At 38.5% G+C, this 25,718-nt stretch overlaps 1 protein-coding gene across 5 annotated transcripts in view; it reads right to left on the reverse strand.

The window, feature by feature from the left end:
- Positions 1-25,718, reverse strand: part of NPNT (nephronectin) — a 92,208-nt gene that overhangs the window by 53,725 nt on the left and 12,765 nt on the right. For 2 of the 5 annotated variants that reach the window (XM_021101707.1, XM_021101703.1), the window contains exons 3-5: positions 19,169-19,219; positions 5,047-5,139; positions 310-402 (exon numbers count right to left, since the gene is read on the reverse strand). In XM_021101707.1, the coding sequence (XP_020957366.1) occupies positions 310-402; positions 5,047-5,139; positions 19,169-19,219 (237 nt within the window). The remainder of the gene's footprint in view (positions 1-309; positions 403-5,046; positions 5,140-19,168; positions 19,220-25,718) is intronic. The other 3 variants (XM_021101704.1, XM_021101705.1, XM_021101706.1) reach the window with 3 other exon arrangements.

Consider the following 25,718-nt stretch of genomic DNA (forward strand, 5'->3'; position numbering starts at 1 on the left):
TGACTTCACCTACACAGAAAAACAAAAGTTCTTTTGTTATCTGATTTTTAGAAAATATTTTGAAATCCAGAAAAAAAGAAGAAAAGCAACGGATACTTGATGCAGGGAAAGGACAAGGGAGGCTCCAGGCTTTTTAGAGCACAGAGAATTGGCACCAGGTGGCAATTTCTGCTGCTGGCTTCGCATGCTCAGGATGCGGAGGACTGGGCACTCCTGGGGCGAGTCTTCAGAACACGGGCAAGAAGTGACAACACTGCAGGAAGCCGTGCAGGTGGGAGGAGCAGACCACCTGAAACAAGGCACGCTCACCCCTTGAAGGTAAACTCGTGGCTTGATGATCCGGGGGTTGTGAAAGAGGCTGTTCACTGCCTTGGTCAAGAGGAGTTGGGTAGGAGTGTTCGTCTTCACACCAGGAAGAAGGTAATAAGAGTCAACTTTGAACTGATGTCATTTTTAGCCCTAAAAATCTTTGTAAGTATATATTAAACAATTACATAAAGTTGTTGGAGTTCAAAAAGAATGCCCTAGATACTTGACAAAAATAAGTTTCTCGTTCTTCTGGTTTCTCTTTTTAAATTTTAATTTCTATTGTCCTTAAAACTTATCTCTGCCATCTTGCTTCCCAAGAACACACACACACACACACACACACACACACACAGCACACACACTATAAGTTTACATTCCATCACCCTCATACCAATTTTTAATCCCCAAAATGAGATAGTCGTTTTTAGTCATCAAGAAAGAGACAACTCAAAAAAAAACAGATTATACAAAAATTGATAATAATCAACTTGCTCTGTTTAGGTACACTTAGGTCTTAAATGACCAACTTAAAATCTTTCCTATATTACTTTGTACAATAGTTTAAAATACTTGAGATGGCTGGGGCTGGAAAAATAATATACATAAGAAGTTTTCTGCAAAAAAGATTAACTGTTGCCATTATTAGCTCACCAAAATGTTATAAGATGGGTGAGGCCTAAAGTAGGGTCAAAAGGCAATCACATCCTGTTTAAAGACTATCATATTATGAACAATTAAACCTCCCAAATTAAATGAACACTGGTTTCTGGGGTGGGACTCCACACCTTTCAAAAAGTCAGGCCTTGGAGTAACCCACTGTGAAGCAGCAGAAACAAATGCGACTAGTATCTATGAAGATGAGGGTTCCATTTCTGGCCTCACACAGTGGGCCGGCAGCTGTAGCTCCAATTCGACCCCTAGCCTGGGAATTTCCATATTTCCATATGCTGCGGGTGTGGCCCTAAAAAGCAAAAAAAAAGTCAGGCCTGAAGAAACTACCTTAATATTAGGGTTAAAGCATTTAAACTGCTGTGCTAAGGAAAGCAATCAACTCAGACTAACTAGCTCCCAAAGTTTACTGTCTGGTTCTGGGCTACAAGATACTGATTTATTTCTTGAGATAAGGAATTCAACATATGAAATATAAACCATGTCAAACAAAACATTAGGAATTATATTTGCAAATTGTTTCTTCTGAAATTACTATAAAGCACACTGTACATTCAAAAGAATATCTTTTATTCCTGAAAATATGCAATGAGATGATACAGTACATGCCCCAAATTATTCTCCAATGGGAAAGTCATGTAAAAGGGTGTTATCTATAATAGTACACTCTTTTTGGCTGAGGGGGTAAGGGGGCTTGTATGAGTACAGAGACTCGAGGAGGAGGAAAAGCCATGTGAATAAAATTACCAGAAGAGTTAAGGTGGAAAAAAGCAAATCTTGCCAGAGTTCAGGTTAGAACTTCATTTACTGTGAAAGGCACTTTTTTGTGTGTGTGCGTTATAGAATATGGTCAGTCCAAGCCCACGACTTTACACATGATCCGGCTATAGCAAATCCGAAGAATGACTCAGGGCACAAGCCATGACCAGCAGGTTCATACTAAGCCTGTGACAAGGCTGTTAAATTAAGCCAGTTCCAAAGTGGGCTTGTCCTGCTATTCCTGAGGCTCCCCAGGAAGCTCTGAAAGCACTTATTAAGTGCTTGTATTCTATTCAAGCTGCTCACTCCACCAAGCAAGATTCTGAGGGAAGGGAAGGGGTGAATTTCCTAAAGTACACAGCTTGCAGCACCATTTTTAGCAGATACTTGCCTTGTACCAAAACCTACGTTGAAGCAAATGTTAATTTCCAGTCCTGTGGAAATTATTTCAACTTAAGCTCATCCGAACATTTCTCTCAAGGAAAAAGAAACCTGTTTGATTACCCCTATCTCTAAGGCATGTTTCCACTTTATTAAAGGATATAGTCCAGGAGTTCCCACTGTGGCTCAGCGGGTTACAAACCAGACTAGTATCCATGAGGATACAGGTTCGATCCCTGGCCTCGCTCAGTGGGTTAAAGATCAGGCATTGCCATGAGCTGTGGTGTAGTCACAGACGTGGCTTGGATCCCTCATTGCTGTGGCTGTAGTTAGGCCAGCAAGTACAGCTCTGATTCAGCCCCAGTCTGGGAACGTCCATATGCCACAGGTTTGGCCCTAAAAGGAAGGAAGGAAGGAAGGAAGGAAGAAGGAAGGAAAGAAAAGAAAGAAAGAAAAAGAGAGAAAGAGAGAAAGAGAAGAGAAAGAGAGAAGAAAGAGGAAAGAGAAGAAAAAAAAAGATATAGTCTGGATAAAAACATTCTGAGTTAATTTGTTATGCAGCAGATATAGACAATTTGCTCTAATAACATTTCTGGGGGTCTCTTAACAGCTACCCCACTTAACCAGCTCACTCACAGCAGCCTCTCACCCTGACAGTTCATGGATTCAGGGACTAAGGAGCTGTAGCAGACAATTCCCTCGAACTCTTCAAGTCACTATGGTGTTCAAGACCAAGAATTATTACACGAAGCAGCCACTAAAGAAGTATTTAATGTGTGCTTATGTGCAAATCATTTTAATAATAGTTTGGGGGAACCTAGAAGTCAGAGGCAGCCCACAAAGGGTTCCTGCTCTCAAACAATATAAACCTTCCCATCAGGAACTTGCTAGAGCTGCATTTTTGGTAAGGAAGGAAAAGAGAGAGATGATTAAAACACACAGGTTTACTGTAGTCTGGAGTTTTATATACAAGATTGAACTTGAAATTACATTTTCAGTGGCAGCACCATTCTGCAGGTGTAAAATCCCATTTTGCCACTAATAAAACTCTCTTCCCCCTAACTATATTTCATTTGGGCAGGCAAGATTTCAACTCAGTATATTTCAATTTTTCTTGAGAGAAATAAGTACGTACTGCAGGAAAAAGTACATGGTAAACCTATTTTCTGAAAATAAGAGATACCCAGAGATGGATCCGTGTTCCAATGATAGTTTTAGTGTCTTTGAACCACATTAAAGTTGATGCAGCGCCTGCAAATAAATTTAAATGAATTTCTCTGCCATCTCAACAGTCGTTTCTTGTAATAATCTTCTTTGTATAAATTCCTGGCATTGGGACAACAGAGTTTTATGGTGCTGACACATTAATGACGCCTCTGATGGCTTACGTTCAGCACTTTAAAAAGGAGCACGCTGGCACTCTAAGAAGAACACTGACAACTCAATAATCAGACCTGAACATGCTGCCACTTGACAACTCACACTGGAGAAGAAAAATCAACTGGATTTTTAAAAGAGGAAAGTGAGATCATAAGAACCCTACTTATTTCAAAATACTACCCATGTATGTAGGCAAATTCCACTTTAAAAATAGATACTGTACGACAGAAAAGAAGTTTTGGAAAACATCAGTCATCAATAAGCAGCTGATAATAAAGAACACACTTTAGAAGCACAGCTTGTCTCGCCCCGCCCCATCGCACAGGTCACATTCTACTAATGTGGATTTCAGCTGGCAGTTCATGAACAATCACATATACTTTCAAATACCAGTGTTCCTGATTCTCGTGAAAACTATGTCTATAAATGATGAGTTTACGTGACATACCTCAAGGACTTTCAGATGTTGAAGAACAAGAATATTTCAACAAGATCATTTCTGGATCAGATGAGGTCAACTAAGTATCTATGGAACAGTGAGGCCTTAACTGTTTCATCTGACATTTAAAATGAAAGGGAATATTATTTGAAGGACTAAGTGGAAAGTTTTGACGCCTTTATACTTGCATCCTTCTAGTGAAATCTAAGCCTATCTTTTCTTTACTTCAGTTTTGTAAACACCTAATGGTAGAAAGGTTTCGAGTAAAATTAATTAAAAAGACAAGCCTTGTCAGCCTTGTTGTGCAGCATGAGTCAGAGGATCACATTTCCAGTGATATTTTCTTCCTCCAAAATTACACTGGTGGAAAGAGACATGAATTATATAGACAATAGCTCTAAGGTGACAGAGTAGATCTTTTACCAACTCATTTTATGAACTTTGGGCAGGACACCTAATATCCCCAAGGTTTCTTCGAATGAAAAATGAAACAATACTATTATTTATAGCTTAATTATAATAAATAACACTCTGCTGTTAGAGTGATGAAAATCGGTAATATATGTAAAGTACATGAGAGCTAAATAAATATTTGCTTTTATAAGCAAGCGACACCAATTAAAAATAACTTGCTAATCAAGATATTTGTTTCTCTGACAAACACTACGAACCGGTCAACAAATGAAGGGAATTTCCTCATAAAGATGAAAGAGCTCAGAGTCAGAGGGACTCAACATTTCAAGCCGGACCTCCTACCTGACTTGAGAATTAAAGTGTTTTCATCTAACGGAGACGCTTCCCAACCACTTAGTGGAAGATCAAGGAAGAGCAGAAGGTAAGGCTTCTAGTGTTACTGATGCTGCAATTTTCTCTTTTTCGAAATACATTTTCATTATTAACACTAAGAGGGTGAAATTCTTTTAATTGTCCTCTGATTAGATTTTAAAAGATTTACCATTATTACGTTTTTATCTTTCAGCAAAATGGCATCTCAACTATTTGAGGACGATGGTCATGGAAAAGTAGTTTGCATGAGAACCTAAATTTTTCTATCAGGCAAGTGTAGAGAGGGCACATGACTCTTTACTTGGGTCACACGGTTTCCCTACCTTGATTGCAGGTTTTCCCAGCATAACCAGGATGACATTTGCATTTGTTGGGGCCGATACATTCACCATGTTTGCACTGTGGTTGGCACACAGCTGTGAAAAGAGGATATCATGTATTATTTCTAGGTCAGCAGTATATCAACCATGCAGTATCTATGTCATGTGCTAGTTTGATAAAGAAAAAAAAAAACTAAGAACTTAAAGTAAGTAACAGAAATATATAAAAATCACTGTGTCCTGGAGGAGTAAACACTGTCTAGACTACACACTTTCACATATACGTGTTATGTATGTGTGTGTTGCTTGGGGCTGGAAATTCTGCTAAACGTGAGGACAATACTCAAATAGTCAAAAAAGAGGAAAAATTGGAAAATTATGTAGAAACACAACTGATGTTTGTCAACAGTTATAACTTTATAATAACTGGCACCCATAATTTCAAACACATTTTCTCAAATATGCTTCGAAATGCAGTTCTTAATTCAAAGGTAAGTGTGAGCTTCAGATAAATTTCCAATTAAATAACAAAATACTTATTTTATTGGAAGAGGTATTCCTAAGTACAAAATGGTTCAAAATGAATTAAAAACTGAAACTCATTTTTTTCGAAATGTCAACTTAAGAACATTTCTCTCATCCTGCCCTTTCTTAACTTTAAGTTGCATTGTAATTGCTCATCAATCTATAAGAGACCTTCCACAGCCTATCACAGAAAATAGAAAGTTCTATTTTACATTTCCGGTCTTCCATCAACAATGCTATAAATCATCACTCAAATCTTTTCATAGTCTTCAACTCCTGCCAAGATACAGGTTCAAATTTATTCTGCTTACTCTACACAGTGATTGCTCAGCTAGGGGTATTTTTGCTGCCTAGAGGGCATTTTGCACAAATGGAGCCACTTTTAATTGTTACACTGGGAAGAGGGGCTCCTGGCATCTAGTGGGTAGAATACAGGGATGCTGCTAGATATCCTACAGGGCTCAGATAAACCCTCACAAAACAAGTTATCCAGTCTCAAATGTGATGGTTCCAGATGGAGTAATCTTGCTCTATAACAAATATGCATATGGTGCTACACCAGATATTAGAACACATGAAAAATCATTCTATAGTGTAGGCACTGGTCTCAAGGAGCTTACAATCTAGACGAAGAAACAAAACAATCATGTTTTTCATTCAAGACAACATTTATTGATGAGCAAAATCAGGGGCACATATGAAATTTGTGACGAAATCATCACACAGGCATATCCATATAGAGTTACATAGAAAGCCTCGAGGAAGAGATCTTGAGGTGGATCTTGAAGCCCGGGCAGACAGAGAAGAGAGTGGACCATCCAAGGAATGGAGAACTGTACAGCAAAACAGGCCATCATTTATTTAGAGGACACTGAGGAGGCTTGTCAAGCTAAAGAGATGGGTAAATGCTGGGGGAAGAGGAAGAGGTAGACAATCATAGGTGAGTGGTACCAGACCATGATGTTCCCTAAATTTCAGATTGAGGCATATACACTTTATCCACAGGAAATGAAAACCTTATCATCATCATCATCATCAGAATTACTTGATAAAAATTTAAAACTCTGAGGCTATCAGCCTGTGATGATACATAGGATGGACTAGACACTCGCTGATGTGCAGAAGGCATGTCTCATGGGTTTGGCAGGAAGGGATGGGCTTCATTAACCCTTGGGTGAAAAGCAGATGGGTCCTGAAGACCAAGGGGAGTGGGGGCAACAGTGACCCTGTGTTCTCCAGTCCCTGACACCTGCTTCCTCCCCTATCAGCCCATGCTTTTCTCCATTCTGGGAGATGTTCCCAGTGTCAGACAATTCTCAAACATCCTTTCCTTCAAAACTCTAACCCCCCTGTGAAACTGACGTGCATGTTATTTTTGGTGTTTTCTACATTTCCTCACTCAGCTCTCAGCAACCCTCCCCTAGCCTGGAAAGCCCCGGGCTTATTTGCCAATCTTCCTTTCAGGCCTCCCCTGCCTGTAGCTGTCACCCAACTGGACCTTGTACCACAACTAGCCCTAGTGCTGCTCTATACGGATGTAGTGTAAAAGCTTACAGAAAGAAAGGACAAGCAGAGTGTAACAAGTAAATGGCAGAGAAACACACTGGGGAAATGCATAAAAATCCGATTTTAGATTATGGCATGACGTTCAACAGGAAGCAATTCTGTTCAGCTCTGGGAGAGGAAATGAACTCTCTAGGAGGACCTTCCAACACTATGCGTTAGTCACTGTATACCTGGGAGACAGTGTACGTGCAGTTTTAAAAACAAGGCCCAGAAATAAGCCATCCTTTATGCAATTTCTAGGTCCAATCACCAGGAAATTCAAGTTAAAAAGAAAGTTTTTTTCATCTTGAAAAGAGATGTTCCATAAATCTTAACAAGTATACATGAATACAGCCTGAATGAGTCAAGTATCACTGAGGTAACCGAAGTGTCATATTGAAAAAGTAAACACCTTAAAATAATTAAATTCAGGTCAAGGTACTAACCTCCTCAAATATCTGGAATTTGAAAACATCTCTCAAAACATGAACAAGAAGTTGAGAAAGTACCACTTAAAAGCATGGAAAAGTTCATTTGGAAGAGGACACTTTATGAAATAAATAAGTATGAGGCACCCAGCCTGTGTTGCCTTCTTAGCCACTGATCACCTTGACAAGCATCCATTTATAGTACTTCCAGGACCTTTTCAGAAACAAAAGTTTTTATGGTTCTCCCCTCCCACCCCTTTGCTGTTTGTTCTCAGTGGCGTGGCCTAACCTTGGACATATCAAATGCCCTCATTCCAAGAGACCCAGACTGTTAATGTTTCATTGGCGTTTAGGGAGCCAGTATTTTCAAACTGCTGTTTGCACATCTATCCAACAGACCATTTACTGAAGGAACCAATGACCTATATATTAACCAATAGCTATTAATTGGAACAGTGATGATATAACCAATTTTCTTCCTCTTATAAAAAGAAAACCCTTTGAAAAATGGTGCACAAAAGGACTTTCTTCTACTATTTTGCTGTCATTGGGTCTGCAATGGGATTCAATAAACAGGTATTGAACATTTAAAAGATGAATTATTCTATTGGCAAGTGGTGGGTGGGGGTTGAGGGAGTTGCAGAGGGTATGAAAATTAACTGTGAAACTTTAATATGTTGGCTGAGAGTTAACAGGGGCTATGACAGAGAGATGAGATGAAAGAGGGGGAAGGGACAAATAATAACTGAGCCCGAAGCCCTGGAAAGGCCTCCGACGGGAAATGCCTCGTACCTTAAAAGTAAGAGGCAGAGATAGCCTTTCAGGATATGAGCGGAGGCTGGGGAAGGACAATGGAGTGGGTTCTCTAAGAAGGCCACAGTTGTGGTGGTGCTATACCGTCAAGTGCTTAGAACAGCAGATGCGATCAAAGATCATAAAAGACATTGGTGGTAGAAACTGCTGTGCTTACTAATACCTATTTTCCCCCTTCTTCTTTTAAAATAGAATGGCTTTTTTCTTCTTTCCTTTCCTTTCCTTCTTTCTTCCTTTTTTTTTTTTTTTTTTTTTTTGAGTGGGTAATGACTTAGCAATGGAAAAGTACTTTCCCTATCTTCCCTGACACATTTGGGTAGCCAAGTGACTAAATTCTGGCCAATTGTATGTTAACAGAAGTTATTGCATGGAGCTTTTGGAATTTAAAAGCTACTTTAAAAGGTGGTTGACGAGTATGCCCACCATTGTCTCCTTGCCTGGAATGTAGAAGTCATAGCTGACCTACAGCAGCTACTCTGTGATCATGAGGTGAATCTTAAGAAAGAAAAAGAGGCAGAGCTAGAAGTCATAATAATATTAACCCTAAATGGCCATCCTAGCAATTTAGGATGCTGGCCTCTGTGTCAGTGTTACTTGCAGTCAAGTGTAATTACAATACAGTTACAATTACAAGCGCTAACTGACTATCCTTGAGCCCAAGGCTGTGGAATCTGGACCTCATCTGTGTTTACCATCAAGCTTTCTTTGTATATGCAGTTAGAATAGAAATTTTAGGATGAAACTCTAGTAAAGAAATATAACTTCTCAAAGTTATCTTATACCTATAATATCATATTCAGAAATATCTAAAGAACTTCATTTCTATATGCAAAAATTAGAAAATACATATTCACTTTGAGACTAGAGAAAAATGATTCCCAAATTCTGTAAACAGAACCACCCTCTGAAAATCAACCACACTATAATGGGAGCTCTCAGTGGCTGGCATACAACAAACTTTACCACCTTCTGTGAAGGGCAGGTCAGGAAAAAAAACAAACTAAGTGGACTATTTTTACTAGTCTATTCTAGAATGAGCTTCTAAAAATATCAAAAAAGAGAGGAGACACTTGATTTGTAGGAAATAATGTGTCTGTTGTCGCTACAGAAAATCAGAAAAGGCAGCATTTCTCTGAACCTCACCTGGATCAGGGATAAGAAGCCTGGGCCATATTCGGTCCCCTGTGCACTAGCATCCTGTTTTCAAATGGTTTAGCAGCTTGGTAATAAATTCAGGTGAGGATCACAGTCAATGAATGACAGATTCCCACCCACCTTAATCCAGCACCAGAATTAAGCTCAAATGGGCAAATCACACTCAAAATCTACTCTCCAACAATCCCGCTGCACAGTCTCCAAAGTGCCCTTAAAATAACCCTAAGTCATTACTTTAACTAGAAAAAGAAACAAGTCTCAACTGGCAAAGCAAACATAGCTCTTTAAGTCACATGTCCAAGCCTCTTCTGTTTGACTCCAATCTAAAATTTTACTCTTAAAAATTCATCCTACTGATGTAACTGGGGTTCTGAGAGTTGGGCAATGCTTTCTGACACTGAGTCGGACAAAGTTATCAAATAAGTTAGGGGAAAATAAACTCTCACATCAGTTCTATATAATATTTCTTATGTAATCTAATCATACTTGGGAGTCAAGTGCCAACATTTATAAAAAATAAAATAAAATAAGGACATGTTGAGATACCCAAGCAGATGGTGACTCTGGAAAGTGACAAGAGAAAAGCCGACTCAACCTCAGACGTTGTAACTTGAGAAGGATTTTCTTTTTTTCTTTTTTGGCCACACCCATGGTATGGAATCCAAGCCAAAGCTTTGACCTATACCACAACCGCAGTAACACTGGATCCTTAACCCACTGTGCCACAGTGGGAACTCTTGAGAAGGATTTTCTTAAAGTAAGTGAGATTGTCTTTAGAATCCTAAGAATCATTCGTAATTTTTTCAGTCTTACATCACGATGCCATTCAGACATGGCACCACTAAAGCAGAACAAAGAACCTTGTCCTCTGGGGTCTATAATTTAGAAGCAAAGGTGACACAGAAGTCTGCATGGGCAAGGCAGAAGGATGAATGGATACAAAACTGAGATCTCCAAGAGCTCTCATGACCTCTAACAAGCTCCACAGAACTGAGATATGGACAAACTCATTTGAAGGGAACAGGAACATACAATAAGAAATATCTTTTTTCAAAGAGCAACTGGCCTTGGAAGAGAAAGAGTTGCTGAAAGAAGCATTAGACAAGTCATTGCTGTATTATATGGACCTGGAAGAAATGGAGGCTGAGCTTTACAAGGCTCCACGGGAAAGGGCTTTGAGCCTCCCTATACACATAGGTATGTCATAGGTACAACAAATCCAGAGGGAAGAATCCTACAGATTACAAGATCTCCAGAGGAAAACAACTCTGCAGGCTTCTTTTATCCTGGATACTAGCATCAAATATCCTGTTTTCAAATGTAAATTCCTTCTGTAGTAAAAAATTGAAATAAAAGTGCCTGTGATTGTTATCACTATAAAATACTATGTACTAAACGATCTCATGAATCCAGAATGCAAAACCATTTTACATGACTGATTAAATTTACCCCCACAATATCCATAGAAGGCAGCAGAGAGACAAACATAGTCTTCATTTTGCCACCAGACAAGTAAAAGCACAGAAGGTTAAGTGACTTGCCTGATTTCAATAAAAATTTCTCATCCAGTTCCATGGTCAAGCTGCTAATTCTTCTGGTATTCAGAAAAAGGCTAGAAACAGCATTTTGAGTGGATTTGGAAGAAAGGAGAGTGAGATTATGGTAAAAACACTAATCAGGAAAGGATGAGAAAGATAGAGAGTATCAAGCGTAATTAAAGGCATAAAGTATTAAATTACATTTGTAGGAAAGAAAAGTTGCAGTTAAGAATACAATCTACAGAGTTCTCGTCTTGGCACAGTGGAATCTGACTAGGAACCATGAGATTGCGGGTTCGATCCCGGGCCTCGCTCAGTGGGTTAAGGATCTGGTGTTGCCTGAGCTATGGTGTAGGTCGAAGACGCAGCTTGGATCTGGTGTTGTTTTGGCTGTGGCATAGGCCAGCAGCTGTAGCTCCAATTTGACCCCTAGCCTGAGAACTTCCATATGCCATGGGTACAGCCCTAAAAAGACCAAAAAAAAAAAAAAAAAAAAAAAAAAAAAAAAAAAAAAGAATATAATCTATAACTTAAGAAAATTAAAGTAATCCTGCCAGACTATCTCAACATAAAATAATCTCTTTACTCCATTGTTTGTTTTGTACAGAGCCCAGATTCTGAATCATTAATGAAATATAGAACTGTTATCCCTTCTGATATATTACTCCATCCATGATTTTTTTGCTGTCATATTTTATGTAACATTATTTTTATTAAGATTTCAACTCATGAAGTTCCTGTTGTGGCTCAGCAGTAACAATCCAACTAGTATCCGTGAGGATGTGGGTTCGATCCCTGTCCTTGCTCAGGGGATTAAGGATCTGGCATTGCTGTGGCTGTGGTGTTGGCCCACAGCTGCAGCTACAATTTGACCCTAGCTGGAAACTTTCATATGCCGCAGGTGCAGCCCTGGGGGAAAAAAAAAAAAGGACAAAGAATTTCAACCAATAATTAACTATAAATGTTAACTAATTTAGAGTATGAAATTAAAATAATAAATAAGGATTACTGCTCTCTCTATATACTGTTATTTCCCAAGAGCTATCTAGTTAACTCATTTTATTTTTGTCTTTGGGAGCATCCAGCTGGAATTTCTCAAGTACCTAGTTCATCTCTCACTATTTAACTTTTAATTCCTCAAGTTGACCAAAGAAAATAACCTCCTGCTTCTGCATCTTTGTATCTCAAGCTAATTTTTATTGACCATAACTAGACACTATCCCTTTTCACTTAAGAAATCTGAAAAATGCTGTTGCTTTCAGTTTACTTAAAATTTTAACTTTTCTGTTTTCCTTATGGTTAAAGACAGGAATTTAGATTAATGCCAAATGAGACTTTAAGAACACATCAGAAAAGTTACTATTTATCTGGAAGTGTGAGGTAGATCTGTGGGTTGTTTTTGCTGTTGTTTGTTGCTTGCTTATTTGTTTTTAACTAGAGTAACAGTAGCAATGAGCACACATAACACCCAGATCTTTGTTTCTAAATGCCATCCCACTACATAAGGAATCGGGTGGGGCAGATGGGCTGAAATATTTTGCTGGGATGAAAAGCAAGGATATAGTCAAAGAACAATGGAAATAAGTAAAGAGGACACAGGAGCTGCTTGGAGGGGCTCCCACTGGTCAGATTTGGGATAATTTAAGCACCAAGAAGAATAAGAATAGTAATTGATAACCATTAAATAATAAAAGAATCCATGGGTCCAAAATGATTCTAAAAAAGAGGAAAACAGGAGTTCCCGTCGTGGCGCAGTGGTTAACGAATCCGACTAGGAACCATGAGGTCGCGGGTTCGGTCTCTGCCCTTGCTCAGTGGGTTAACGATCCAGCGTTGCTGTGAGCTGTGGTGTAGGTTGCAGACGTGGCTCGGATCCCGTGTTGCTGTGGCTCTGGCATAGGCCAGTGGCTACAGCTCTGATTCAACCCCTAGCCTGGGAACCTCCATATGCCGCGGGAGCGGCCCAAGAAATAGCAAAAAAAAAAAAAAAAAAAAAAAGACAAAAAGAGGAAAACAGAGCTCCTCTTTCCAGAAGAATGCCAGCAACCATGCAGAAGAAATGACAGAATTTGAAAAATAATTTTACAACTACCACTGAAATAATTTGAGCAAAAATTATCCATAGATGTTAAAGATGAATTGCTGGAAAACAGGATATCCAGTTTCAATGTATCATCCCCTAGATTAGTTACTAATTATAGAGAGAGAGTGCCTTTCAATGGAAAAGTCAGGTAGATGGGCTCTTAATCAAGTGATTAGACTTTGCATCACCAGCAAAAGAACAAATTGACTTTACATGCAATGGGAATGTCCTAACATATGATCATCTATCTAGTACTTTTGTAAAAAAAGGTTTAACCCTAATATTGGATAAATTTAGATTGTGCAACATTCTATCAGGCACTTGACCTGGACTCTCGAAAAATGTCATTGTCAAGAAAAAAAAAATTAGATACCGAACAGTTCTAAAGTTGTTCTAAATTAAAGGAGACCAAAGAAGAATGTCAACTAATTGCAATAAATAGCCCTTGATTGGATCCAATAAAAAAGAAAAAAAATCCATAAAAACCATTCGGGGGATAATTTGGGAACTCTAAGTATAAAATGCTTATTACATAATATGATTGTACCTATGTTAAATTTCTTAAGTGTGATAATGGATGCATGCTGAAGAATGTAGGCATTAAGAGTCATTATGTCTGTAAGTTACTTTCAAATGGCTCAGTAAAATACTGAGAGAGTGTGTGCATATATGCAAACGTGTAATATGTTAACAATTGTACATGAAGAGTACATGGCTATTTACTGTTGCTATACTTCCAACTCCTCTGTGGATTTGCAAATTTTCAGATATAAAGATAGGGAAAATTTATAAACATGGGTAGGCTAATATGCATACCTTGACAAATACTTCTTAACTACCTTGACAAATATTTCTTAACCATGAGCTGTTGTTCACTTATCAGTGTGCTGTAGAGAAGCGGGTAAGAGCACAGATGCTGGAGGTAGATTGCTGGGGTCCCAGCTCTACCACTTGGGAAATGTGTGACCTATGCAGACTACCCAGCTCTTCTCTGCTCTAAAATGGAGATCACAGGTTGAACCAGAGGAAGTTCTCAGCATGGCCATTTTTACTTTACAAATAGTAAACAACACGGTGCAGACAGCATTTACCCATGGGTTTCTTGGGAGGATTAAATGAGAAAAATCCAAGTAAAGTACTTAGAATGGTGTTCGGCTCATAGTTAAAGCTAAAACAAATGTTATCTATAATAAGAATTGTAAGAATGACAAAGAGGAACAGCAAGAGTGTCTAAGAAACTGTCTTAAGTGCAGGGAATAATAAAATCAATAAGAGCAAGTCTTCAACGTCAAGTAGGCAAGTCTAGTAAGGAGAGAAGAAAGTAAGCGAAGATGTCCTAGATGCAGGCAGAGGATACAAAGAGGAAGTGATCAATTACACAGGCTTAAGAGAGTCAGAAGAGGTTTTGAAAGGAAGCTGTGCCACAAAATTTCTTTCAAAAATAATTACAAGACATTGCATATCATAATGTAAGAATTCACTGAGATATAATAAAGCACATTTCAGGTGAAAATTCGATGTGTTTTAGTTAAGGACATGATGCTCTAATTTTGAATAGGAGTATTGAGCAATCATCACAAAAGACCAGAAAATTTTAAATGTAACCATCACCACTTCTTCCAGCAACCAAAATCCTTATGTTTAAAGTGTCCCTATTATATAAAGAGCCAGCCATTTATTAACTATAAAATGGAATCAACTTTGTGACTGTGCATAGAATTATAGGATTTGAGGCATTTGTCAGTTTGGCTCATGCATTTTTTTTTTTAAGGAAAGCATGAATTCACTAATTGTTCCAAATGTATCTGTTAAAGAACCTTAAATGAAAACCTGGAAATGACTTAAATGTCCCTCAGTAAGGGACTGATTAAATAAGTAATGGCCCACGGTCTTCCTGCCTCCAGCACTGTGGATGTCATCCAGGCCTAATCTGCTGTTAGAGGGACCTGCTGATCACAAGCTTCACCAAGATTTCGCAGCGCCATTCTCCCCCTTATACGCACCAATGATGCATCATGTTTACTTAGAGCTCATCATACTGCTTCAAACTCTTCGAATGGCATTCAACACCACATCCATGACGTGATTCCTGGCTATCTCACAAGCCTTATCTCCAGTCCCATCCACAAATACACCAACTAATAGCAGCTCCCAGGAAATAGCATACTCTAATACTTCCGCGCTTTTACATGGAATGCCATTCTTCCCCTTGCCCGGTGGACTAACATCTAGGCAGCCTTCGATATTCAGTTTAAACAGTATTTGCTGGAGTCCCATCATGGCTCAGTGGTTAATGAATCCGACTAGGAACCATGAGGTTGCGGGTTCATCCCTGGCCTTGCTCAGTGGGTTAAGGATCCGGTGTTGCCGTGAGCTGTGGTGTGGGTCGCAGATGCGGCTCAGATTCCGTGTTGCTGTGGCTCTGGCGTAGGCCGGCAGCTACAGCTCTGATTCGACCCCTAGCCTGGGAACCTCCAAATGCCACAGAGCGGCCCCAGAAATGGCAAAAAGACAAAAAGACAAAAAAAAAAAAAAAAAAAAAAACAGTATTTGCTTTAGCCCCTATTCTGAGTTTGGAGCTCTCATCAGTGCTTTTATGAACCTCTGTGCATACTTCAGCCATAAATTATATATCTACATATATATATAATTTTAAATTATAAATACATATATATTTATACATATATCCACATTATGTCATGCTATATTATCACAGTTATTTTTCTTATCTAGCTCTCCGCTAGACTTTGAGCTCTTTAAATACATAGTGCCTGCTCTGAAATAGCATACAATCTCCTAACAAAGACAGACATGACAGGTGTATAAGGTGTTCAAAGAATAAAGAAGGAATTTCTCTGCATACAGGCAGGACTAGGAAAAATGTCAGCAAAGGCTTGCAAGAGGAAATGTGAGCTGAATCTTAAAGGATGAGTGGGAATTCACTGTGTGGATGGTGAAGGGTCTTTGATTCAGAACAAGCAGCATGAAAGAGCAGTCTGGCAATGCGAGGGCAGTCCACTGCGATGGAGTGGACACGACAATCATCATCCTAAGAACTTCGTACTCTAAGAATCAGTATTTATCCATAACGCCAAACAAGCAACAGTTTGTAAGCAGTAGACAACACGATCAGATTACACTTTGTGTTTTCAAGCATGTCAATTAATTTCTTTTAAAAACATTAATCAAGAGTTAAGAGCTATAATGTAATAAGGTCATAAGATAGGCAAGTTAAATACATTCATTTTTCCCAGTAAATTCTTTCCTACAACCACATTCTGCTGGTTAAGATTAAATCATGCCCACACTTTTACACCTTTTACAGAGAAGCGCCTGGTGTTTTTTGGAAATAGTTAAAACACTGTGAGCAAAACCAAATTCACCTGTATGCTAGACTGGACCCGTGAGCACCAGCTTAACATCCTCAGATAGAAATCTGATTATGTAATTTCCCTGCTGAAAATCTGTAGCTTCACCTTACTGATATGTCTGCAGTGGTTGGCCCAGGATTAGACAGGTAACAGCCCTCACTATGTAGCTACTGAATGAATGAATCAACTAAACACTGCTGAGTCCAGGAACTCTTCTTTGATCCTCTCCAGCAGGAAGCAATTCTTCCTCTAAACAGCTTCAACTCTTTATCCCTAACTCTTGCCTACTTTCAAATCCTGGAAGGAATAAGAGACAACCATCTTTTTTTTTGTCTTTTTGCCTTTTTCTAGGGTCGCTCCTGCGGCATATGGAGGTTCCCAGGCTAGGGGTCTAATTGGAGCTGTAGCCGCCGGCCTACGCCAGAGCCACAACAACTCGGGATTCGAGCCACGTCTTCGACCTACACCATAGCTCAGGGCAATGCCGGATCCTTAACCCACTGAGCAAGGCCAGGGATCAAATCCACAACCTCCTGGTTCCTAGTCGGATTCGTTAACCACTGCGCCACAACGGGAACTCCCACCATCTTATTAAATCAGCTGCTCATAAGCAGGAGTCCATGCTTGACTAATCTTTGTATCTCTCTCAGAACGTAACTGAGCTCTTTACAGCTAGTAAGCTCTCAAATGTATGTCAAATAAATCACTAGGTAACTCTAAATGTAATTCTACAATACAATTCTCAGTCTTTCCAGTTGCTTCTCCTTGAGTTAGGTGACCAAAATCCATGTCCCTCTGACATCTGCAAATGGACGTTATTAAAGAAGTGGAAAAAGTATGGTTCAGAAGCACAGGCAGCTATCCAATGCCAGTTTTTATTTTAGAAATGAATCATGTGATAAATTTTCTACTACTTCCAATGGATTATTTCCAAACTATGGGCATGGCAAACAAAACGTATTTTAAAATTTGTTATATACCATGGACAGTATCATGGACCCTAGTAAAACACTGTTTCAGAAGTTCCTGTCGTGGCGCAGTGGTTAACGAATCCGACTAGGAACCATGAGGTTGCTGGTTCAATCCCTGGCCTTGCTCAGTGGGTTAAGGAGCTGGTGTTGCCTTGAGCTGTGGTGTAGGTTGCAGACGCAGCTCGGATCCTGCATTGCTGTGGCTCTGGTGTAGGCCAGTGGCTACAGCTTGGATTTGACACCTAGCCTGGGAACCTCCATATGCCGCGGGAGCGGCCCTAGAAAAGGCAAAAAGACAAAAACAAAAACAAAACAAAACAAAACAAAAAACACTGTTCAAAGCTCTTTTGTGTGCTTTATATTGGCCACACAAGGGAACAGCAAACATTTATCAAGAACTGTTCTCTGCGATGCCCTCTCCTTATGGCCAGTGACGATCTTGCCAAGTAGGTTTAAGACTAGGAATTGTGGCTCAGAAAAGATAAACAAAATATCTAGTATGTCATAGAGGGTGAGTCATAGGAACAGGTCCTGAACCCATATTTGTTGGTGACAAAGCCTACATTATACTCTTCATCTGGCACTGCCTCCTTAATCTCAGCCATAGCTCTGCTAGTTAATCCTACAGCTGGTAGTAAACATAAGGCGCATATGCTTTGATTTTTTAAGTGTCCCTGAACAAACAAATTTTTTAACTTTTATTTCTAGAACTATCCATTTTGTTTCCAAATGTTTTTTTGTCGTTTTTTGCTTTTTTTAGGGCCACACTTGTGGCATGTGGAGGTTCCCAGGCTTAGGGGTCAAACTGGAGCTACAGCTGCTGGCCTACACCACAGCCATGGCAACACAGGGTCCAAGTCTCACCTGCAACATACACCACAACTCACGACAATGCCAGATCCTTAACCCACTGAGCAAGGCCAGGGATCGAACCTGCAACCTCATGGTTCCTAGTCGGATTCGTTTCTGCTGCACCACGACGGGAACTCCATTGTTTCCAAATGTTTTTATTAAAATCTCCCCTTAAAACCATTTTCCATGCTACATGATAGTATTATTCATCTGTCAGTTTAAAGCACGTTGTCTTCGTGGCAACAATTCCATTAAATAGAATTTCACATATTTCACCAAAATTTTCCACTGAAGTATCACAAGGGAGGTTTGTCAGGTGACACTGTTCACTCACCAAAATATTTAAAATAAGAAACACTTTATGTACCAACACAATATCATGAATATTCAGAGGTACTATTATAACATCTTACATACTTTATACAATAAAAAGATTTCTTACCTGATTTTTCCCATGGAGAAATAATGAATATGAGATACAGTTCCCTTGGGTTAATGATAGGATGGTGTTAGTAAATTCATTTGGTAGACTTTTTTGTTTAATTTGCTTCTTTAAGTATTAAAAATATAAACTGTCCTTTAGGTTAGGATGGAGGTCAATTTATTAGATTCATAAAACAGGAGAAAGGAATTATAAATTGAAAGGGAAAAATTTAATGTAATAACGGAAATAAAATTACCAACAGAAGAAACACATCTCTAAGGAATAAAGTTCCCCGTAAAGCAACTCAAAAACACAACTAGTGTGTAAGTTTTATTAATAACTCTGTGAAGTTATTATTTAGAAGTATCCTTTCAAGTCATAGATTAGCCAAAATTATTTCAAAAAATATGTTCATCTAACCTTTGAGCTGGCACCTGATCCTGGCTATTCTCTGCCTTAAGACGTAGAAAGCTGCAAAACAAATGTCCAAAAAAAGAAATTCCAGATCTTTTCTCTGTAAGGAGGCTGGACTTGGGTATTTATCAACTTGTTACATTCCCGGAGACTTACACATTTGCAACTTTCAGTGCTTTTCTGAAACAAAAAAAAAATCTAGGACATGTTTAAAATAGTAATATTTTAGTCACCGTTTTGTCATTAAAAAACATTTTGCAAGAAAAATATTAACCTATAATTGAAGTTGTGCTATTCTTTCATAGTTCAAATTCTAAATCAAAATATTTCAGACCTTTTGTGACACTTGTACCTTCCAATCCAATTTTTCATTTTCAGAATATTAATTTTTGGTTCCAAGAGACAGTATCCTTTTATTTAAATGAGTGTTAGACAAAAATATCTGAAAAAAATTAAAACTTTTAATCAGTTAGTAACCAAGGCTGATAGTTTTTAAATTGATATAGCTTTACTCACCTGTTTCTTACATACTGTGTGTTCCCTTTTTTCTCCAACTTTGGGGAGGAAATATTAAAGTTTTGTGGGTTTTTTTTTTTTTTCTTTCCTTCCACAGCATTTTCTTCTTGCATGGCTGCTTTGGTTGTCAGTAGCAACAAGAATTAGTGTGAAAGCTCAGCCATTTCACTTGAAGATAGATAAATAACCCAGTTTAATGAAAGTAAATGGAAGAAACTGGAAACACTACTAGTAATGGTCAGTGTTCAACCAGCCTAGAGATCCTAAGGGAAGGGAAGAAATAATTTTATTATTTCTCTTTTGGATTAATGCCTTTCCTTTTTTAAAGCATAAAATATCCACTATAACTCTCCGTTTGTGTATTTATTTGTATAATTTAAAATTAGGTGAATGGAGCCTTCTTTGGGGTATTACCAGAAGAAAAAAATTATTAATCCAATTTGATTCAATTAAAGTAACAATTTAACTATCAATCCGGAATGACTGCTCTGTACTTTTAAAGGCACATGTTACATTTGCTTGTTAGAGGTTTTCTGCTGCTATCACTTAAGCTTATAACAAATGAATGTTTTTTTTTTTTTTTTTTTTTTTTTTTTTTTTTTTTTTTGTCTTTTGTCTTTTTGTGTTGTTGTTGCTATTTCTTGGGCGCTCCCGCGGCATATGGAGGTTCCCAGGCTAGGGGTTGAATCGGAGCTGTAGCCACTGGCCTACGCCAGAGCCACAGCAACGTGGGATCCGAGCCGCGTCTGCAACCTACACCACAGCTCACGACAACGCCGGATCGTTAACCCACTGAGCAAGGGCAGGGACTGAACCCGCAACCTCATGGTTCCTAATCGGATTCGTTAACCACTGCGCCACGACAGGAACTCTGAATGTTTTGTTCTTATTGTTGTTGTTAACTTTAAAAGAACTCACCATATCTTGAGGTTGATACATTTCTTATAATAAAATAATGAAATATATCAGTAACAGTAAGCCAAAAGGTGAAAATAAATCGAAGCATAAGTTCCAAATTATATTCTGGATCACATATTAAGGAAAATTGTTTATGACTATGGTTATGCAAAAGAAGGGGAAAATATAAAAGGATACCGTTTCTTTAATACTTCTTAAGTGCCAATTTTGAATCATCTAATTTATCAAGAAAAAAATACTAAATTAAACAAAGGTAAAACAAGTCAATAAAGAATAGCAAACATCATTAGTTTCTAACTAGTTAAATTAGTACCAAGCAACCAAACAGTTCTGTATAGTTTATTTTGGTCTCACATCTTAGAGTTGGATCACATTTCTCCATAAATCAGTCTTGACACAGATAGATTCAGCAAGTTTTATGGTATCAGTGTGTATATCCATTAAATGAGGCTTTCTAGCATGAAATTTTAGCCAATGTCCCATATTCTAAAATTTGCATTTTAAAACTATACAAAACTGCATTTTAAATCAAAGCAATGTTAAACCTCAAATGGATTATTTCCGGGAAGTTTCTGGAATCTATTCTCTATTGATCCATGAGGAAATTTTCATAGGCAACCATTACCACAATTTTTGTGAAAGTTGCCAAAAATAAGTGCCCTCTATGTACTTTTGTGGTATAAACCCACTGTGAAAAACACTAAAATAGGATTCCTTAGCAGCACATACAATAGAAAAATCTGTCCCATTCTCTCCTGATAATCTGTTTCTCTACAGCCATTGTCAAAGAGCCCCAGTGGTTGACACATGCAAGCTTGCCAGCCGAGCCACCCAGTGAGAGTTCACAACTATAGAACCTTCTCCTGCAACCTGCACCAGACCACTGGGTCAGTTCACTTGAGGGCTCCCAGTGACATACTGCACTTTACTGAGGGTCTCAGTGGTTATTAGGCATGATTCAAGATCATAAGCACTCTGATGACTTTATAAAACTGTGACTGATATAAGCCAGAGAAACTAAACTATTCAGAGATGACTTTTTCTTGCCTGCTAAACACAGGTTACAGATTTGGAGTCAATCCTGGGCTTTGGACAGCATTAAGGAAAAGAGGGATAAGAAACCCCCTAAGAACTGAGCCTCCTTATTACCCAAAGGTATCTCTACCTTCTGGTGTATTGTCACACAGCCTCTTAAGGATGATACACGCACCTTCTTCCAGGTGATGAATGCCAGGTACACAGATTAAAGGTGATGGTCTACCTTCCAACCCTAAGCACCAGCTAGAACAAGTAGTAAGTCTAAGACTCTCTCCATATTCCTACCCTAAATTTCACGTATTTCTCATTGCCAATAAAAGTTAATATTAGCCTGATGAACTCGATTCAAAGATCACTCTTCGACTCTGCATGTTTATAACACCAACATCCAGTATAACAGATCCCACGAGTAAGAATATGGAGTAAGAATTTGGATGATCCCAACTTTTAGTCCAATACTTTATCGGTATTAAAGAATTCATCAGACCTCAACACAAGATTAGAGAGCAGAACATGTAGTAAATCTACAAGTCATTTCTTCATAATTCTACATTTTCTCCCCCAGTTTAATTGTTGAAAAAAACTATTCTGCCTTAATTGGGAAATAAACTATAGGGGAATATCTTAATTTTTGGCTATACATAGACACCAAGATGCAATGAACCTTTTAATGCATCAGTGATTTAAAAACTCAACCCAAGGGACAAAAACTTGAAACCACATTATTAATAATGTGAAACACCATGAAATATTTATGTAATCAGATGAACTTTGGACAATTTATCCAGTAGAAACTATGACCATAGTAAGTTATATAGGATCAAATCTAAACACTCATGTACATTAAAAAAATACAATTAGGCATGAGCTGCAATTTGTGCTTTTCTATTATTTGCTATTTGTTTGCATGAAAACACTTAGCAGATAATTGCCAAGTGACTACAAAGTCTTACCACTGAAATAAAACAGGAGGTGCTAAGGCTTTAGAAAAATATTTTGAGTGGCAGGAAGCTTATATTCATCAAGTCTATCCAAGAAGTAGTTTCCGTAAATTTAGCAACACACACCTTTGACCATTTAGGGATTTCTTCATAGAAACTGAGTTTGAAAACTCTGATCTATAAAAACAAGGCTAAAGATTTTTGAAAAACAACATTATTTCTGGCAAATTAAGCATAAACCCAGAAATGTCCAAAAGTTTCTTCTTTTGCGAACATTAGTGCAAATTTAAACTATGATGACATAGTTCCTACAACTTCAGAATAAGTCAATAATACTTACAAAAGACAACCTTAACCTTGTAATCTGATGATATTATAATCGGAAAAATAATGTCAATTTTGGAGAATTTTTATCATTAACCTACAAGTCTGTTAAAGACATACTGACCAAATGAAGGGTTCAGTTTTAAAATTCAGTTGGTTCTAGATTATCCTCATGCAAATCACCTACAGGAAACCCTTGGTCTCAAGTTGGCTCCCCCCCTGGTTCTAGTACCTACCACGGCTGCCTTCAGCCTTTGGTTAATATAGGGCAGAAAAGAGGGCTTCTAATTAAATATAATTAGGAAGAAAATTGCTCCTTCTACAAAATCAACTACTATATTTTAAAGCTAAGAAACCCAATTTGATTATTCATCTCTTTTTTCCTTCTATCAGAGTTAAGGTGACTTAACAGTGTTTCATCAGGCTAAGTTAAAGCTAAAATTCTTGAGAGAATCTATGAAAAAATATGTAATGAACACATGGATATCTGTCACTAGTTTACAACACTTTAACAGTTCTAGGCTGTAATGTACTCCTTTATGCTGCCTTTATTAGGAATTTTATTAGTAATTATATTATGACCATAATTACCTCAATTAGGCATTATCAGTGATGAAGTGATGAAACTGGAAAATTTAAAATGAAGCTTTAGTACATTAAAATTCACTAAATAATTTTAAATGCACAAATAAAATTTCTTTATATTTGATATTACTTAACTGAACTCTAGACCTTGTAACAAACCAATCTTTAAGTATATATTCTGCAACCAATTCTCTCTGGTAGAGTCCCAGGGATGCAATGTCAATCACATTAGGTATACACCACGGTATTTTTCTCCAGTGACTGATATTACTTTGAAATTTTTTCATGCCAAATTTCCTTGGCTACAATCCATTGTCTTTGAGAACTGATTATTTATTTCCATAAATAAATGGGAGATCTTGGCCCTGGCCATGTAAACTCCTCAGCTCCTTTCCAGGTTGATATAGGGTGACAGTTCCTGGACGGGTTAGATTCTTGATTGGGGCTGATCTCCAAGAAAAGGCATTCCAGTCCCCTTTCTCTGTTTCTCCCAAGGAGAGGGAGCACTGGATTGGTGTCCCCTCTTTTTTTTTTTGAGAGAGAGAGAGAGATTTTCCTTGGGTATATGTGCCTCAGAGTTTCTGGTTCCATTGCCACTGGATTTTCAGGAGTGCATGAGAATTAGCCTTTCCTCACGCCCCAGTGAAAAGAAGTCTGTGTCTGTGTGGTGACAGGAGACCTACTTTGAGTCTATTTAAGCATCTAAGTGGCTTATTTAAAGCATCCCTCCAAGAGATCCAGGTGAACTAGGGTAAAAACTAAGGATCTTGGAGTTCCTGTCGCGGCGCAGTGGTTAACAAATCCGACTAGGAACCAGGAGGTTGCGGGCTCAGTCCCTGGCCTTACTCAGAGGGTTAAGGATCTGGCATTGTCGTGAGTTGTGGTGTAGGTTGCAGACGTGGCTCGGATCCTGCGTTGCTGTGGCTCTGGCGTAGGCCAGCGGCTACAGCTCTGATTCAACCCCTAGCCTGGGAACCTCCATGTGCCGAGGGAGCGGACCAAGAAATAGCAAAAAAAAAAGACAAAAAAAAAAAAAAAACTAAGGATCTTTTTGGCTCCTTCTCACACCTATGACCAATGAGCATTGGTTAAAGATTTTGTTGTTCTTGGGTTCACTGGGCCTTTATTCCACATAACAGTGTAATTAGGATAAATGATGTTGGGAGCAATGTGTGTGGCTCACCTCTTACCCCAAGTCATAATTTGCATGGAAATGAGTACTTACAAACTGGTAATGACTTTATATACTAATATTCAAAGAATACAAAAATAATACTTCAGGAGTTCCTGTCATGGCTCAGCAGAAATGAATCTGACTAGGAACCGTGATGTTGTGGGTTTGATCCCTGCCCCTGCTCAGTGGGTTAAGGATCCAGCATTGCCATGAGCTGTGGTGTAGGTCACAGACGTGGCTCAGATTGAGTGTTGCTGTGGCTGTGGTGTAGGCCAGCAGCTGTAGCTCCGATTGGACCCCTAGCCTGGGAACCTCCATATGCCATGAGTGCAGCCCTAAAAAGCAGATGATGATGATAATAATAATAATAATAATATTATAGTAATATTTCATACAAATCTGATACAAAAAAATTCTCCCCCTGATTTCTTTGCAGAGGCTCCTTATACGGGATCCTAGGAGATACCTATCTATACTCTATCCTCAATGCCTTAGGTATCAGCTCCATCAACTGCTGAATGAGCTTTAAAATACATAGGCTTAAAAAAAATAAAAAACATATGGACTAGCTTTTAATCAGTATTACAGTTAATCTGATATTGTTAGAGATCTGAAGTTGAAACGGTCCTGTCTAACCCAGAATTGCCCATCCAAGGCCCTAAACAGTTCACCCATCACTGCCAGAGATTCTGGGCCATTGTGCTGAGCCATCAGAAAGCTAAGTACATATAATGCTTTTTAAGCTGCATATTGAATAGCCTTCCATGAACTGCACTTCTACAGTAAGGGCCTCATCTTAGGTTGGAGGATCTTCTATGGAACAGCTTTACAAAACCACCACTGGTATCATGATAAAAATGTTGCTGTAGCTTCTTCTACTCCATCATTCACTCCCACTCTCTGAAGACCACATCAAAGGCTTCTTTCAGAACTCTAGGTGGGAAAAGCCATAATTGCCCCCAAATAACGGGGTTTGCCTTTCTCCCTAACAAACATGAATAATATGAGCAATAAAAAGTTCTCTTTTACCTTTGGCTACCAGAGACTAAGAGCCAAATTA

The sequence above is a fragment of the Sus scrofa genome, chromosome 8 (genome assembly GCF_000003025.6).
Source record: "Sus scrofa isolate TJ Tabasco breed Duroc chromosome 8, Sscrofa11.1, whole genome shotgun sequence".
In the NCBI taxonomy this organism is placed as follows: domain Eukaryota; kingdom Metazoa; phylum Chordata; class Mammalia; order Artiodactyla; family Suidae; genus Sus; species Sus scrofa.